The 17481-nt window shown below is 34.8% G+C and overlaps 1 protein-coding gene across 13 annotated transcripts in view; it reads right to left on the reverse strand.

The window, feature by feature from the left end:
* Positions 1-17481, reverse strand: part of ERC1 (ELKS/RAB6-interacting/CAST family member 1) — a 515425-nt gene that overhangs the window by 263717 nt on the left and 234227 nt on the right. For 10 of the 13 annotated variants that reach the window (XM_023256607.2, XM_023256611.2, XM_045061221.1 and 7 more), the window contains one exon: positions 4599-4730. The exons of the other annotated variants lie outside the window; for them this stretch is intronic. In XM_023256607.2, coding sequence (XP_023112375.1) covers positions 4599-4730 — 132 coding nt within the window. The remainder of the gene's footprint in view (positions 1-4598; positions 4731-17481) is intronic. 13 annotated transcript variants of the gene reach the window in all.

The following is a 17481-nucleotide window of genomic DNA, read 5'->3' on the forward strand; positions in this document are numbered from 1 at the left end:
AGTATTTGGGTATCATGGTGATAAATGCTGTGTAACTGATTGGATAGATATGCAACCAATAGGGAATTTATATATCTTTAAGAATAAAAAAAGAGATGGGACACTTGACAGTTGCCAGTTGCAGACTGGGCCCCATTCACTCATGTGCCTTGCTCCACTTCCTCCACAACTGTGTCTGACAAACCAGACATGACTGAGGATAAGAAATTTGATTAAGTCAAAATTGAAGAAGTTAGAAACACAAGAAAAAATACACTGCCTTCAAAAGAAACAATGGAACAGGAGAAGCAAGCGAATCATAATGAAGCAAGCATTTGTCACCAATATGCACTGTACATTCCATAAGCACTGCCTTCTTATTATTATTATTTTTTTTTAGCTATTTAACTTTGCAAAATGCAAAGAAACTGGATCAAGTTTAAATGACTATACTGCCCATTTTCACAATAAAGAATCAAGAACTTCTGACAGGGAAGGCCAAAAGCCTGTCTTTCCCACCTGCCTGTCTAGCTGGCAGGAAAGGAAAAGAACTTGGATGTTGAAGGAAGAAGGTGGATAGTACAACTGTGAGATCCAGAGTAAAAACCAAGCTGGCCCAAGGTAGGCTGTAAAATGCAGTTTAATCAAGAGTGCCATTTTTTGTTGTTCAAATGCTTTTAATTACTGGAATGCATAATACCTGGGAAAAAATTTTTAAGATGTAATCCTAAAAAATGCTCATTAATCTATAAGTACCTGCATACAAATCACAGGTATAACCTTATGATCTTCTGGGTCAAAAATTTAAACTTAACATACAAGCCAAATAATATCAAAATGGCAATTTCAAAAATGAATACCACTATTAAAAATGAGATTTTAAAACAAAAGTCAGAACTCGTATAAATGTTAGTTATATTGAGAGGATATATCTTTATCCCTCAAAACATTAAAAAATGCACTTTAGGAACATATAAATCCAGCCTACTGAGCCACAAGAAAATATCTTACTACGTTAGAGGGGTTTTTATTTATTTATTTTTTTTTATTTTTAAAAAATTTTTTTTTCAACGTTTATTTATTTTTGGGACAGAGAGAGACAGAGCATGAACGGGGGAGGGGCAGAGAGAGAGGGAGACACAGAATCGGAAACAGGCTCCAGGCTCCGAGCCATCAGCCCAGAGCCTGACGCGGGGCTCGAACTCACGGACCGCGAGATCGTGACCTGGCTGAAGTCGGACGCTTAACCGACTGCGCCACCCAGGCGCCCCTAGAGGGGTTTTTAAATCCTTGGTTAGCAATGTAGTTGTAAAAGACTTCTTCAAAAAATAATCTTAGTGAAGATATTTAAAGTATTCTTTTCAAGTTAAAAAAAAAAAAAAAGCATTTCAAAAATTTAACCTTACAGCAGCACTGCTGAACTAAAGAAATTGCTCCCTACCTCCTCACAATTATGAGACTTAAGACAGCCAAAATTACTCTATTCTCATTTTAGGAAAATGGATTCTCATATTCAACAAAACACAAAACCTGCTAAAACTTGAGCAGAGAGAAGTTTCAGAAAAAGAAAATCCATGTGGAAAAGCACAAAGCAAAAGTAAAAGGAGCCCTTGGGTTTCCCTCCATGGGATTATATTCACTTTCACTTCTCCATTTGCCAACACAGGTTATAGGACATCTTCCTTCACTGGATCATTATATTTGTATATTTATATTTTATATTTTTATATCATTTATATTTTATATTTTTATATCATTATGTATCTTTATATTTGGGGGCATAGGCTCAATATGGAACAGCATGTATTGGGAATAAAGAAACTGTAACGGGATCCTGTAAGAAGAAATGTTTTCCCTTGACCCTTTTTTGCCTCTCAAACTTTAAAAGGCTCTGTATTTTATTTTAGTAAGAGAGACTGTTCCCAAACAATTTTACTCTGCACTTTAAGAAATCAAGAAATGCAGGTATTCTCCTTCTATTAGAGGGTGTTATTTCTTCTCAGAGGCTAAATTTAAGAGACAGAAATGTCCCTAGCCAAAAAAAAAAAAAAAGCTTTACCCATTTAAGATGTTTCAAATGAGTATTTCTAGATTACCCTGGTGTATACAATTAATACATATAAGTAAAATTAACAGCAGAGCTGAAAGACAGAAAAAGATAAAAATAAAAGAACAGAAGATGACAGCAGGAGGGGACAGTGGATTAAGATTATATAGCCTCAGAAATACAAACATAAAAGAGGCTTCTTCATACTTTAAACCACTGAGAGCTCAAATGACTGGTCTCATGCAATATTTTACTCAATAGCTTCAGATAGGCAATGAGTAGCAGCATGGTAGAAAAGAAGAAAAAGATAAACAGGGAGGAGAGAAAGAAAAAAGCATGTAATTAAAAGCAAATTATATATAGCCACTTTGGAAGACAGTTTCACAGCTTCTCACAAAGTTAAATATAATCTCACCATACAATCCAGCAATTCCCAGGTGTTTACCTAATTGAGTTGATAATTTATGTCCACAAAAAAACCTACACACAATGTTTATAGAAGCTTTATTCATAATTGCCAAACAGTGGAAGTAAATCTAGATGTTCTTCAGTAGGTAAAGGAATAAACAAATTGTAGCATGTCAATACAATGGAATATTATTCAGAAGTAAAACAAAATGAGCTTTCAGGCCACAAAAAGACACAGAAGAACCTTAAGTGCAGAGGCTAAATGAAAGAAGCCAGTGTGAAAAGGCTACAAACTGTGTTTCCAACTATATCGACATTTTGGAAGAGGAAAAACTAGAGAGACAGGAAAAAGACCAAGGATTACGGAGGTGGAGGAAGGATGAATAAGTGGAGCACAGGGGACATTTAGGGCAGTGAAACTATTCTGCATGATACTGTAATGGGGAATACATGATATTATACATTTGGCAAAACCCAGAGAAGTGAACAAGATGAAGAGCGATCCAAAATGTAAGCTATGGACTAGTTAATAATGTATCAACACTGGTTCATCAATTTTAATAAATCTGTCACACCAATGTTAACACTAGGGAAAAGAGGTGGAGGAAGGAATATATGGGAATTCCATGAACTTTCTGCTCAACTTTTTTGTGAACTAAAAAAATAAACTGATCTAAAATAAGTCTATTATAAATAAACAATAAACACATAAATTTATAAATAAATCTACCCCCCAAAAAGCAAATTATAACTACGTTCACACAATAATACGTTTTAAAAACACATACCAGTTTACATGTCATAATGACAGGATGTATTATTAATTGTCAACATTTCTATGATTCCCAATATGTAAGACTTGTCATTACATAATGATTCCTAAACAGAAAAAAATCTTCACAGAAAGAAAAAAATGGGGTCATTTTGAAAATAAAGGTAAGAATGTACAAAAGGTAAAATCAATAAAAGAAAACACCTCTTCACCCTGGAACAATGACTGTCACCATCCCTTCTCTGAAGCTCTCCACTACCCAAGCTCTACTTAACTGTACATGAGGAAATATTCAAATTACAAGTGGACAAGGCATTTATGTAGGAACAAGGCACTGAAAGACACGAAAAGTTCAATCTCTGCTAATAAATATCAGTTTGTCTTTCTACACTTAACATTAAAGAAAACATATCCTCATACTAACAGTTAAGAAAGGACCTCCTTAAGGCGCACACTACACCATGCCTGCTTTCAGAATGCACCTTCTTCCTTGTTATCCAACAGTATACCTTAACTCACAAGACCACTGGTGGTCTCATGATGGGGGTTCCCAAAAGATTCAGCTTACTCTCTCAATGAACTCTTTTTACCATATTTCTCCAACAAAGAAATGGAAAGGAAACAATAACTAAAAAAATTAAATGTCACGATCTCTGTGTAAGGAAGATTCAAAATCTCTATTCATATTCTCAAAATGGAAACTGATATTAGAGACTTCACTTGTTAAAACCATTTTTCCATTCACATTTCCCATCTTTAGTTATTCCTCCTAACAAAAAAGTTAAAAGCCACTGCACAGGGATCTAAAAGATGTAGAAAAATATATAAAGCAAACACCACACACAGCAACAGTAGAACTCTTTAATAAGTCACCTCAGGGTTGAGACATACTGATTGGTTAGTCTCAAGTGTCATGATATCTATGTCCTTCATACTTGCTATTCACCTTTACTTGTTATAACTTTAACTGCTCTCTTGAACAAGGCAGGGTATAAATAAACTGTCTGCTATTTAAAATTAACATTTTAACTCAGATCTGTTTGTGTTTTCCCATTCAATTTAAAAGCAGGATTGTGACCAGTCTTGCAACACACAGACAAGCTCCATTTCATCTCAACAGATACATGAGCATATACTACATATATATATATATATGTGAAATAAGTCCCAAATTATGAATGCAGAGATTTTTAACATCATAAGTCAATTAACATGAGCCAAGTCTTATGCAAACATAAGAATTCCAATTCTTATTTAGGTCCAAATACTTGTACCTGATGAAGTGCTTCTGAAACCCTATAAACATATGCAGAGTTTGCCTAAACTATACTGGTTGGGTTTTACCTTTTGTTTAACCAGCAGCATTGCCAGTAACTGTATAAAATTGCAGACCTGTTTTTCAGCACTGGTCCTGGCTGACTCCTCTTGTGCTAGCACCATTTCTCGCTCTGCAGTTATCTGTACACTTTCTCTTAGTGCTTCTTCCAGCTCTTCAATCCTGTCATCCTTCTTACGGAGACTGTCCTGGAAAACGATGGAAGACCAGGTGAAGTAGACTAATTAGTTAACCCAAGAGAGCCTATTTATCAAGAAAGGTTATTTGCTTATTAAATATTCTTCCCTTCAGAAATAAATCCAAGCCAGAAAGATATCTTCACAGAGGAAAGAACAAGGGAAGAAAAGAAGTCTAACAGGAGGTTGAAGAAGAATATTATTAAGAGCAAAGCATCAAGTTAGTTAAGCAAGAGAAACTTGTGATGGATTTGTTCCCTGTAACACAGAGAATAAAACCGTGTTAAGCAGCACACACAGCAAGGGCTTGATTACTTAAAAACACAAAGCTGTTTTTGAACTACTCTCTAAACTGGGCTTTAAGCCAGCTTTGATGAAGCCTAAGTAGTAAGACACAATACGAAAACATTCTCTCTCCCTGAAAAGTTCAGCCTAGATGAAAAAGTTAGATAAACAGCATGATTTTTCAGATTATATTCTTCATATTGACACTCATTAGCAAACTAATTTAGAAAAAAAGAAATAAAAGTGATGTTTCCTAATGATTTCAAGACAGCAAAGTTTTCTCTTAATTTCATATGAGAAAACTAAAAATGATAACTGGATATAAGTGATCTGGCTAAGGATGAGTAATTTCATTAGCCAACCAATTCCCACTAGCATTGATATTCTAAATAAGCTGAAAAATTAACTCTTGGGAAGGTAAATATGGATTTCTATCAGAAAGACAAAATCCTATAGGACTTTAAGAACATGTAATAAAGGAAAGATCTTAAAATAAGAAGGATAAATGAAGCAAAGACCAAGCAATGTTAAGAATTAGATTCATCAGATTATAAGCATTTCCTCTTTAAATTCTTCTAGAACCAAAAGATTAAAAATAAAGTGCTGCCTTTTATTAATACAATTAAATTAAAAGCACAAGAACAAGAGTTACTAAAACATTCTCCAACTTTCAGAATACTTGCCATCAGTAAAAGATATGAAAGGATTTTGTCTTTTTTTGTGCAACTCTCACTTAATTAGATTGTAGTTCACTTTTATAAGTGCAAGGCACAGAAAGTCCTTCCTAACAACTTTGTCTTCAAAAATCCAGAACTTGAAATCTGTCAAAGGTTAGTCAGATTTTTCTTCCAGCACTAAAAGAATAGCATCTTTAAAAAAAAGAAGATTCACATTTCAGTAATGCATGCCATGTCCCCCCCCTCCTTTTTTTAAGTGTTCATTCTTCTAGTAGAAAATGTTATAAAATACCCTGATTTGGTCCTGTAAGTAAGGTTCTGCCTTGTACAGGACAGTTTAGCTCTATCAAAAAATGCTTTCTTGAAATCTTAATGCTTCCAGGTGGCTTGCCATGAGTAGCAGAGTGCAGCTTCTAAAACCGTTGAAGCTTCAGCTGAAGGTTCCTAAAACAACGCCAGGGGAAATGAAATGATGCCAGTAAAAACAAAGGCCAAGGTAGTTTCAATTCAAAGAAAATGAAATGTAACAGAAGGATTATGTAGAAAGAGACAGATCAGTGAGTTCAGTCCTCTCAAAATGTCTAATGAATAACTTTATTTGTAGTAACATGGGATTTTGAATTACAAATTGTAAGCAAAAAGAATCACTAATGTTTCCCATTATCAACTGGTTGTGAATAACTCAGAATTATGTTTTTGTCCGGTCAGTTATTTTCTTTACTCTTAAGCTGTCTTTTGAAGATCTCCTGAGAGGCTTCTGTTATTCTAATCTAAATTATCCCAAAGAACTTCCCAGAACCTATTTCAAACAAACAGGCTTATCTGCATTTCTGCATGGACTGCAGCTTTGCAGTTTTATCAGTAAAACTTTTTTAGAGAGAGTTTACTTAATAATTTATCATAATGCAGATCATCAGTACAGGTTTTCATACTGAAAGTTTCATCAAAACCAGTAAGAAAATCAGTCTACCATATGAGCTCAGTGCACCAGGCCATTTATTTAAGCAAAGTTTTCCAGAGGGGGCACCTGGGTAGCTCAGTCGGTTAAGCATCTGACTCTTGGTTTCGGCTCAGGTCATGATCTCAAGATTTGTGAGTTAAAGCCACACATTGCGCTCTGTGCTGACAGTGTGGAGCATGCTTGAGATTCCCTCTCTCTGTCTCTCTCTCAAAATAAACTTAAGAAAAAAAAATTTTTTTCTAAAAGTTTTCTGGACTTTGTGGTAAACAAAGCCGTGCTCAAAATCTGTGTCCATAATAAGGACAAAGAACAAAAGCCAAGAAACACCATAAATAAAAAGAAGAAAACTATTAAACAATATTCATGAAATACGAAAAATTACATAACTTATACTATCTAAGATCAATGTAAAACTAAGTATGGAACCATTTGCTCTAAGGAAGCTGTAATAAACCAGGGTAGTAACAGAAGAATGAAGACACCAAATACCCTCATCACCTTCAAAACCAACACCAATAAAGTCCATAACTACTTAATCCGTCTAGTGAGTAAAATTTGGCTCCAGCTTTATTTTCAGAATCTTAATAGATGTTTGATAAGGTAAACAAGGAAGTTTCCTTTGTACTGAATTACACACCTTGAAACTGTTTCATTTAATAAAATATTAGTTTTTAATAAATTAATAAAATATTAATAAATTTTCATTTAATAAAATAAAATGAATCTGTTTCATTTAATAAAGTATCTAAATGCCAAAAATGAATAGAATCTTTCAGTTCTACAAATACTGGCACACTGGCACACCTAAACACACTGACAGATCATATTTGTAATTATCTGTTCTTGTTGTTACACTTTCGGTGACATTTTCTACACTTAGACCATAATATGGGTATTCTCTCTCTTTTCTTTTTTTTTTAAGTTTAGAATACTAGAGAAAAGATTTTTAAAAGTTTGGAAAGACCAAAAATGATCACCCACAAAGAATAAAAAGTTGGAAGGTACTGGAATTTTTTATTGGAAACACATAAGGGAACTAGAAGACCACTGAAGTAATACCTTCAAAACTCTGAAGGAAAGATGCTTTCCGATCTAAAATTCTATATCCGAACTATCATTCAAATGTAAGGGAAGAATTCACTTCACACCACAAACTCTCTCAGAAAGTTAGTAGGAATGTGCTCCAACAAACTTAAGAAGTAAACATACAAAGAGGAAGACATGGGATCCAGAAAAAAAGGAGTCTACCACAAATGAGTGGTGAAGGGAACCTAGAGGTAATGACAAGCTTAGAGAATAACTACAATTTGGAGGAGAGGATAGATACTCACAGAACGGTGTTTCCAAGAAAAAACGGTGGATGAATAGATTACCAGGTTAATAGATAAGGGCTGATGTATTCTACAATAGTACCAATAATGAAAGGAATGTTAGAGTAGGAGAAAGGAATTTGGGAATAAACTGGTGATATGTATACAAATACATAATAAAACAAATTTAAAAACCGAAAGCTGTTGTTATCAACAGGAAAAACTAAACGTAAACTAAAGGAAATGTAATCATAATATACTACGTGCTTGAGACATAATAAGGTAAAACTTAATAAACTACGAGATGGAAGGAGGGAAGTGTGTGTGGTAACTTGCATTAAAAGGCTAATTCCTTATCATTCACGGTAAGAAGTCAGTAGGTAACTAATGTCCAAATAAGGAAAATAAGAAAACAACAATATAAGAATGTTATTTGGAAAGGGAGAAGTAAACAGAAGAAACAACCAAAACGGTGAAAGTACTTGTCTCAGGGGAGCAGGAATCCAGGTTAGACAAGAATGAGGTTGAGGGCTACCACAATTAATTGTCAGCCATGTAGCATTATTTCACTTTGTAAATGATATAAATAGGTATTGTTCAGAAAAAACAATATCAAATTTAAAAATATGTTAAAAGAGAAGCACGTAATGCAAGTAAATTAGTAAAAATACAAGAATTTCTGGCAATAGTTATAAATGTAGTAACTATTTCAGGTACGGATACTCTAAACATATGGGTTAACTATATACTATGGAAAGAGAACAGTCTGGGCAAATATACTGCAAGATAGTGCTAATGGTGAAAAAACATATACGAATTTTAAGGCACTCTTCCTCGTTTTTTTTATTCAAAAGTTGAATTTTTTCATGCCAATAATTTGTATAGCATGTCAAAATTATCAGAAATTCTTTTCCGGGGCGCCTGGGTTGCTCAGTCGGGTAAGCGTCCGACTTCGGCTCAGGTCATGATCCTGCAGTTCATGAGTTCGAGCCCCATGTCAGGCTCTGACAGCTCAGAGCCTGAAGCCTGTTTCAGATTCTGTATCTCCCTCTCTCTGCCCCTCCCCTGTTCATACCCTATCTCTCTCTCTTTCTCTCAAAAATAAAATAAATAAATTAAGAAATATTTTTAAAGAAATTCTTTTCCAGTCATTAGGTAATGATGGTATATTTTAATAAGAACATTTTTGAGAGAAAAGTTTAAACATCCCAACAGCATATGTGTAAGACACAGCACCAAGCCCTAATTCAAATAGCACTAACTATTCTGCCAACAGAGAAAAACAAACTATGGATTTAAAGGAAAAAGAATTCAGCATATGGCATATCACTTTAATACCTAAGATATAAAGTGCCTAGTATTAGCTGTTTATTGTAATATAATAAGTTGCCTCGAAAAATAGCTGCTTAAAACAACAGTGAACATTTTTTTAATCTCACACAGCTTCTGTGGGTCCGGAACTCAAAAACAGCTTAGCCAAACAGTTCTGGTTTCTCATGGGGTTACAGTCAATACGTCAGTCAGGATTCAGTCCTCTGCTTCCATTTACATGGTTGGCAAGTTGGTGATAGCTATTGGCAAGGGGTCTCTGTTCCTCTCCACAGGGCTGCCTGAGTGTCATTACGATATGGCGCCTAGCTTTCCTCATAGCAAGTGATCCAAGAGAACAAGGCAGACGCATCAATGTCTTTTATGATCTAGCTTCAGAAGTCACATACTATCACTTCTGACATTTTCTACTGTTCACACAGACTAATCCTGACACAATGTAGGAGAGGTTACACAAAGGCTCAAACACCAGGAGGTGACAATGATCTGGGGCCATCTTGGAAGATGATAATCATAGCATGTTAGAGTATACCTTTAGTATAAGAAAAGTGAATTATCAAATGAAGCAATGAAGCATGACAACAGTGAATATCATAACTGCTTGAGAGTAGAATACCTGTTAGGATAACAGGGTCTTACTAGAAAGACACAGCTTTTGCCAAGAGAGTATATTAAAATGGAACCAAATTAACACTAGATTACCTAAAATGTAAAAGACAAATATTAAGCAGACTTCACAAAATTGGGATATCCATTGGCTATCAGCAAAATATACATTTTGTCAACAATTATTCAGAATAAAACTCATGATGGGATGAGTTCTAATGAAATATTTGTTTTATAAATTTTTTAAAATGTTTGTTTCTGAGAGAGAGACAGAGACAGAGAGACAGACAGAATCTGAAGCAGGCTCCAGGCTCTGAGCTGTAAGCACACAGCCCAATGCAGAACTCAAACTCACCAACTGAGAGATTGTGACCTGAGCCGAAGTCGGAGGCTTAACCAACTGAGCCACCCAGGCACTCCTCTAGTGAAATATTTTCTTATGATTATGGTAAAAATTAAAGTAATCCAACTTAATTTGTTAGTAGTTCAGTACTAAGAATACTCAATTGCCAATCAATCAAAGATCAACTGAAAAAATTACTGGGCAAATGTTTAAATAGCTATATGTAATAGAGAATACTAATAGGTTTAGTCCTCACATTTTAGTTAAGTTTCTTTCTTTTGGAAACAAACCCATTTTTAAGGAAATTGGCCCTCACCTATGAATTCCCTATGAATTTTCATTACAATTGATTTTACTCTTAAGGGGGAAAAAAAAAATCACAAAATTTAGCAAAAAAAAAAAAAACAGTCTCATTTAAAATTACATAGAGAGGAATTATTTGTACTATTTGGAGTTAGCCAACTGTCTAGCCCTCACTATTTAGAAAAACATTAAATTGGCAGGGTGGGGGGAAAAAAACCACACAGAGGAAGAAACTTCAATTTCATTCACCTGCTCTAACTTGGAATTTCACTCTATTTAACGAATTTAGGCAACCTTAAATTTAGAATGTACAGTATACCACAGACAACTCACTTAAAAGCCATCTGGAGACAGGAAAGGAACATACTTTACCATTTTAAATAGTTTGTATCACTTAAAATGAGAGCAATATCTTTAGAATTTTACTTCAACTGCTGTAAGTTATGTTTGCACTCATCAAAACTAACAAAGACCAGTTTTCCTACAATGAGATTAGGTGCTGAAGCCTACTTACTATGACAACTACACTTATCAAATAAGGTCAAATAAGATCACTTCATTTACAGAATATAGGGTTCAAAGCAGGGGGTATGTATGACTAGTTTTGGGGGTATGGTAGAGGGAGAGAGGAAGTGGGAAGCTACCAAAGAATTCTTCATATCCTTAAATAAGAAGACTCCTATAGTCGAATGAGATTAGGGCAAAAGCTGTGGCAGCTGTAACTTGAGGCAAATTAACAAGAAGACCAGATTTTGGCAAATCCCATACTACTAATTCCCCTAATAGACTCATCTGAACTTTGCTTCTTGACATCAGCTCTGTCAACATCAACTATATACCACTGCAGCTCTAAGACTCTAGTCTCCACAGCCTTTCCTTCAAATCAAACATTCGTTAAGGACAGCAAAGGCAAACCAAACAAAAAAAACCCCAGCAATTAAAAATAATTTTTTGTTCTCTTCAAACATCTTCCTCACAATTAAAAGGAAAAACGGTACAATACTACAGTACCATAAAAAGAAGTCACCTGAGGAGCACTTGGATAGCTCTATCAGTTAAGCGTCCAACTTCGGCTCAGGTCATGATCTCATGGTTTTTGAGTTCAAGCCCAGAATCAGGCTCTGTGGTGACAGCTCAGAGCCTGGAGCCTGCTTTGGATTCTGTGTCTCCTTTTCCCTCTGCTTTTCCCTCCCTCCCTCCCTCCCTCCCTCTCTCTTTCTCAAATATAAACAAACATAAAAAAAAAAAAAAGAAAGAAATCACTGGATAATGACAGATCTTCTTAAGCTTCTCCCTCTGTCAACAGCAGAGGGAAGGTCACTGCAAATCTCACAAAGATTCTCCAAGGTAACCCAGCCTCCCATGTTCACTCATCACTTTCCCAACTTGAACTCTGCCTTGGTTATGGAGGTCATTTATTTGGGTTAATAGTAAGAGTTCCTTCTTTGGAATAAACACCACTTATCAGAGAAGCTTTAACATGTTCTGAAAGATATTAATGTTAACTGCTATCCATTATCCTTAACATAAAGAGACAGTAATTTTTTATTACTCTCAACCCCACTGCTTATTCTTCCTCTCTTTTCCCCATCCTCCAAGCATACAAACACATACAGAAGATTTCATTAGAATCATTCAACATGTCAGAATTCAATTACCAACTGCTTAGATGCAAACTGGGAGAAAAAAATTGAAGCTAGATGCACTGATGAAGTCAATTTTATGAAAAGAAAGCCACCCTAACACAGAGACAGAATTTGGTTATACACCAACTATTTTTTATTTTAAGGAAATGCTTTGGCATAAAATTTAAAGGTATTTTCTTCCCCCTTCTGTCCATAGTCCCTCAAACATCTCCCGCACTCAAAGTTGAACTCTGTTATAACCTTAATTTTTAAAAATCAAAGTCAAACAAGAGCAGATGCATTTCATTAAAGAGAAATATATACATATACAATGGTGCTTATTTATTTATTTGAGGGGGGAAGGGCAGAGAGAGAATCCCAAGCAGGCTCCGCACTGATAGCATGCACCCCTACATAAATTTTACAGAATATATAGTAAAAATATCCCATGTAGATGAGCCAGGTTTTTATCTTAAAAATTCTGGTATCAAAAACTTGAGCAAGGACTTAGGGTTAGCCTAATCCTAGTACATGTCTCCTCTGATCAATAATGCTTATAGAGGGGCACAGGGGTAGTTGACTGAGTGACTGACTCTTGATTATGGCTCAGGTCATGATCTTGTAGTTTGTGAAATTGAGCCCCACATTGGGCTCTGTGCCGTCAGATTCCTTCTCCCTCTCTCTCTGCCCTCCCCCTGCTTGTGTGCATACTCTCTCTCTCTCTCTCAAAAATAAATTAAGATAAAATAAAATAAAATAAAATATAATGCTTATTAAAAGAACAAGCATAAATTTTCAAAGTCTTTACCAAACATGCCAAAGATAACCTTTTATTTAAAATAATGAATAACTGATGTGGTCTATAAGAGGATGACTTTTGCCTTTGAGGTCTTAGCAAAAAGGATATATAAAGCCTGCTTCTGCTCTCTCTTAAAAATAAGAATCTTATTACAGACTTCACTTTCCAAATACAAAGGAGGAGTTTCCACAACAACACAAAGGAAAGGATTAAACCATTCATTTTACTGAGGTGAGGATATAGTACTTGTAAGAATTTTAGTGCCAAATGTAACTTTAACCAGCCATTATTTTATGGGGAGCATTCTTATAATAAGCTAAAAGGATGTGGCTAAAAGTTCCCATAGAATAGGGCTAACCTTTGGGCACCTGGGTGCCTCAGTTGGTTAAGCGTCTGAGTTCAGCTCAGGTCAGATCTCAATGTTCATGAGTTCAAGCCCTCCATCGGGCTCTGTGCTTATAGCTCAGAGCCTGGAGACTGCTTTGGTTTCTGTGTCTCCTTTTCTCTCTGACTCTCTCTCTCAAAAATGAATAAATATTTAAAAAAAGAGAGAGAGAGAGAGAATAGGGCTAACCTTAACAGTAGGAAGCATCTTAGTAAACTACACATGAATATTATCAATAAACATTCTTTCAGTAAATTTCACTGGCAATCAAATAGAACTGAACTTTGGCCAGAGAGAAAAGTATCTGCAGAGTCTATTTCAACCACTGTAGAGTTCCTTAGAATAAATTTATGACTTGTTTTTTGTTTTCTAAATGGTAAAAAGCAGCACAGTTCGGGCTACAACCTTTTAAAAACTGCACACATGCCAAAAATTTGAGTAGGTGCTTCACCTACAGGAAAGCCAAATTTTCAACTTAATTCCAGCAACTATGCACAAGGTTGTAAAAATGGACCTAATTTGTATATACTTTTCCAGTGTGATCCCTAAGTCCATTTAATATTTCTTGAGAACACCATAAACACCCACCTATGTCCATATTCTAGACAGAAAAAGACCTATTTTGCCAAAGAAAAAAATTAAAGAGGAAGAAATGACATAGGATTAAATCTTTAAATAGGTCAAGGAGAATATTTGTTAAGGAACCAAAATTGATTTTTACAAGAACATCATTAATATATTACAGGTACCTAATATATTAGGTGACACATCACATACTATTTCTAGAAAGAGATCAGAGAATCTTAATTTTTTTAATGTTTTCTTAAATAATTACCCCCATGGCCAATGTGAAAACCAAACATAAGTAATCTTCATTTCAGAAAGGAAAAACATCTCTTACCCAAATGGAAGAATGTTTGCTTTTGATACAGCAAATCCAATCAATTTTTAAAGAAAAACACAAATGTTTCACTGATAATGCTTCTGAAAAGAGAATATGTCTAAATATACATAAAGTTTTCCTGTCACTATTTCTATTGTTTTCATTTTCTTTGAACTTTGTTGTTAATATTCATTGGTCTCAGGAGGGCTGACTCACAAGAGCCACAGTGTTCTTTCAGCAGTCCCATTAATCTCTGTGACAGTACCCTCTCTCAAGGTTAAATTCAAATACTTATCTTTGTTATAAATAAAAACAAAGCACCAAACCACTATCAAACCAAGCTTCATCCCTACCCACCTTCAGTCTACTTTGTCTTATTATTAGAATATGACTAAAACTTGTAGTTTTGTCAAAAGACAAAGTGAGTGTTACTACTTAAAAAATAAAAACATATAAGGTAAATATTCTCAACTAACTGCAGATAACATTTCTTTGTTAAAATATTTGAAGTCCTGGGTGCCTGGGTGGCTCAGTTGGTTGGGCGGCTGACTTCAGCTCAGGTCACGATCCTGTGGTTCATGGGTTTGAGCCCCATGTCAGGCTCTTTGCTGACAGCTTAGAGCCTGGAGCCTGTTTCAGATTCTGTGTCTCCCTCTCTCTCTGCTCCTCCTTTGCGCATTCTCATTCTCATTCTCTCTCTCTCAAAAATAAACATTTAAAATATGTGTGTGTGTGTGTGTGTGTGTATACATATATACATACATATATATATATATATATACATATATATATATATATATATATATATATATATATATATATATAAAGTCCTTAAAGAGTAATCTATGAAATTTTAAAGACTACTAGAATGCTAAATACTGTAGCATCATACAATTTTTTTTTATTTGTAACTTAAATTTTATTATAACAATTATAGCTGCAGTTAGTGAATGGCTGCCTATGTAAAACAATATTTAAGAAAGGCTGAAAAGATATGTTTAAAACAGCCCTTAACCTAAGGCATATATAAACTAGCACAGAAGAGAAAGTGATTAAATCATACAAAAGCAATTATAATATATTAAAAAGTATAAAATGACAAAGTATAATTAAACATATAGGCTGAGGAACAATAGATAAGACAATAACAAAACAGGGTACAGATCATAAAGATTAATTTTAAGCCAGAATGTTTAGGTGGTAAAACTGGAAATCCATCGGGAAAAGATTCTGTATAAGAAAAAGAGCATAGATTAGAAAATCAACAAACTGTATTTACGAAACATCAACACTATAGCTTCTCTAGAATATAGTAGCTATACTAGGAAGTATCTCACCTAAAAATGAGGTTAGAAATACTTAAAGGTTTGGTTGATGGGAGACTCCAAAGGCCAGGCTAAGATGCTTGTGAATGAGGGTTCTGGACATGTATCAATTCAACTGAAATCAATAAACACTTTTAGAGAGAACCAACTATGTACAACATACCAAGACCTAATTCCCAAACTCAAATATATGGGGGAAACAACACACAAATTATTAGTATGTAATATAAAGTAGGATAAAACAGATATCAAAGCAGAAACAAAGTCTAATGGAATTACAACAGAGGCCTGGTTAATACCAACTGTGAGGATTTGGGCAGGCTTCACAAGGGAGGAAGCATCTGATCTGAACCTTATAAAGATAGGCAGCCTTTCAACAAAGAGATTTCCTAATCGCAACATCACCATCAGTCAAATCAGCTAAGATTATGCTTTCATATAATGTTTATTTAGGAGGTCCTTATTGCTGGGATTTGCCTAATTTCGTTTTTTTATACAGCAATTACTTACAAATTGCACTATAACACACCTTTTGACAAAAAGAGCATATCACAGCACTCAGCACAGTGACAGTTCCATAACGGGCACACAATAAATGTTTACTGAGGACAACTACAGATTATTCTGAAATCTTATTTAGCCAATCAAGGTGAAATACAGCTTACAAAAAAATATTAATGAAACAACTCAGAACTAAATTTAATACAGAGCTAAATTCTTGAGTAAGGGAAACAAAGTTCAGCAAAATTAAATGCAGACTATCAAGAGAAGAGGCATTATAATTAAAAAATACGATAGCAGAAAAGGCTCATCACCAATATGCGTCATCACCAATATGTGCAGCATTGTTTTTATCATTCATGTACTTTATTCATGAATATTGAATGGAATTGTAAAATAGTTTAGATGTATATATGGATCATACTAGAAACACTTTAAGTAACCATTGTATAATCAAGTCTTAATATCAGTCACATATATACCTAAAGATAGACATTACAAAGACTTGGTGAAGGGCAGTGAATTTTGGTGAGTGTGTGACAGAAAAACTGGCCAAGGCAAGTGTATAGATCAGTATAGGACCATCTACTATCTCCAAGGTCAATAAGATAGAATGGAAGACATTTATCTACTTTAGCCCAGGGAGATCACTGCTCTTTCTTGACCACTTTGAATACACTGGATCAGACCACTCAATGATGCTGTCCTCTTTCTCAGACTCTCAGCACCATTACCATGATGTACTTACTCCCCACTCTGGAGACCATCTTCTCTCTTGCCTTCTATAATGCCATATTCTCCTTTTTCTCTCCCATCTCAACTGGCCTTTTCATTTTAGTTTCTTTTCAAACACTACCCTCTCCTACCCAAACCCATCTCTACCTACTGAGGATTCCAACAGCTCAGCTCTAAGTCCAGGTTCTTCTGTTAATATTTTACCTCTAGACAATGTGACTGATTCCTACAGACTTCAATGATGATTTTTAAACTCAAGTCCCCAAAATTAATTTCTATGGACTTTTTATCATTATGTTACATTGTCTTCCCCATAAGGCAATATGCTCCAGAGGCTGTAGGGAGCATGGCTTTTCACTACTATATAATCAAGTCTAGCAACAAACTTTTACACGTAGAAAGCATTTGATAATTTTATACTGAATAAATAAAAGACATCAAGTATGTCTAAGGAAAATGAGTAAAAATTAAGCCTGATATCTTGGAGGGATATAGACTAATCAAGGTACATCAACTCTAATAAAATAGCCATATTTTCATATCATAGCTTTATGATTTAGGTCAGATTTTCAGAACAATCAACTTGTTCAATATGGAGAACACAGTAATATCTGCTTTGCAAATTTAGAAATGGTATTTGAAAAAAGCCCAAGATATCTATCCTGTATCATTAAGCTTGGAGGTAAGATGTTTTTG

The sequence above is a fragment of the Felis catus genome, chromosome B4 (assembly GCF_018350175.1).
Source record: "Felis catus isolate Fca126 chromosome B4, F.catus_Fca126_mat1.0, whole genome shotgun sequence".
Taxonomy (NCBI): domain Eukaryota; kingdom Metazoa; phylum Chordata; class Mammalia; order Carnivora; family Felidae; genus Felis; species Felis catus.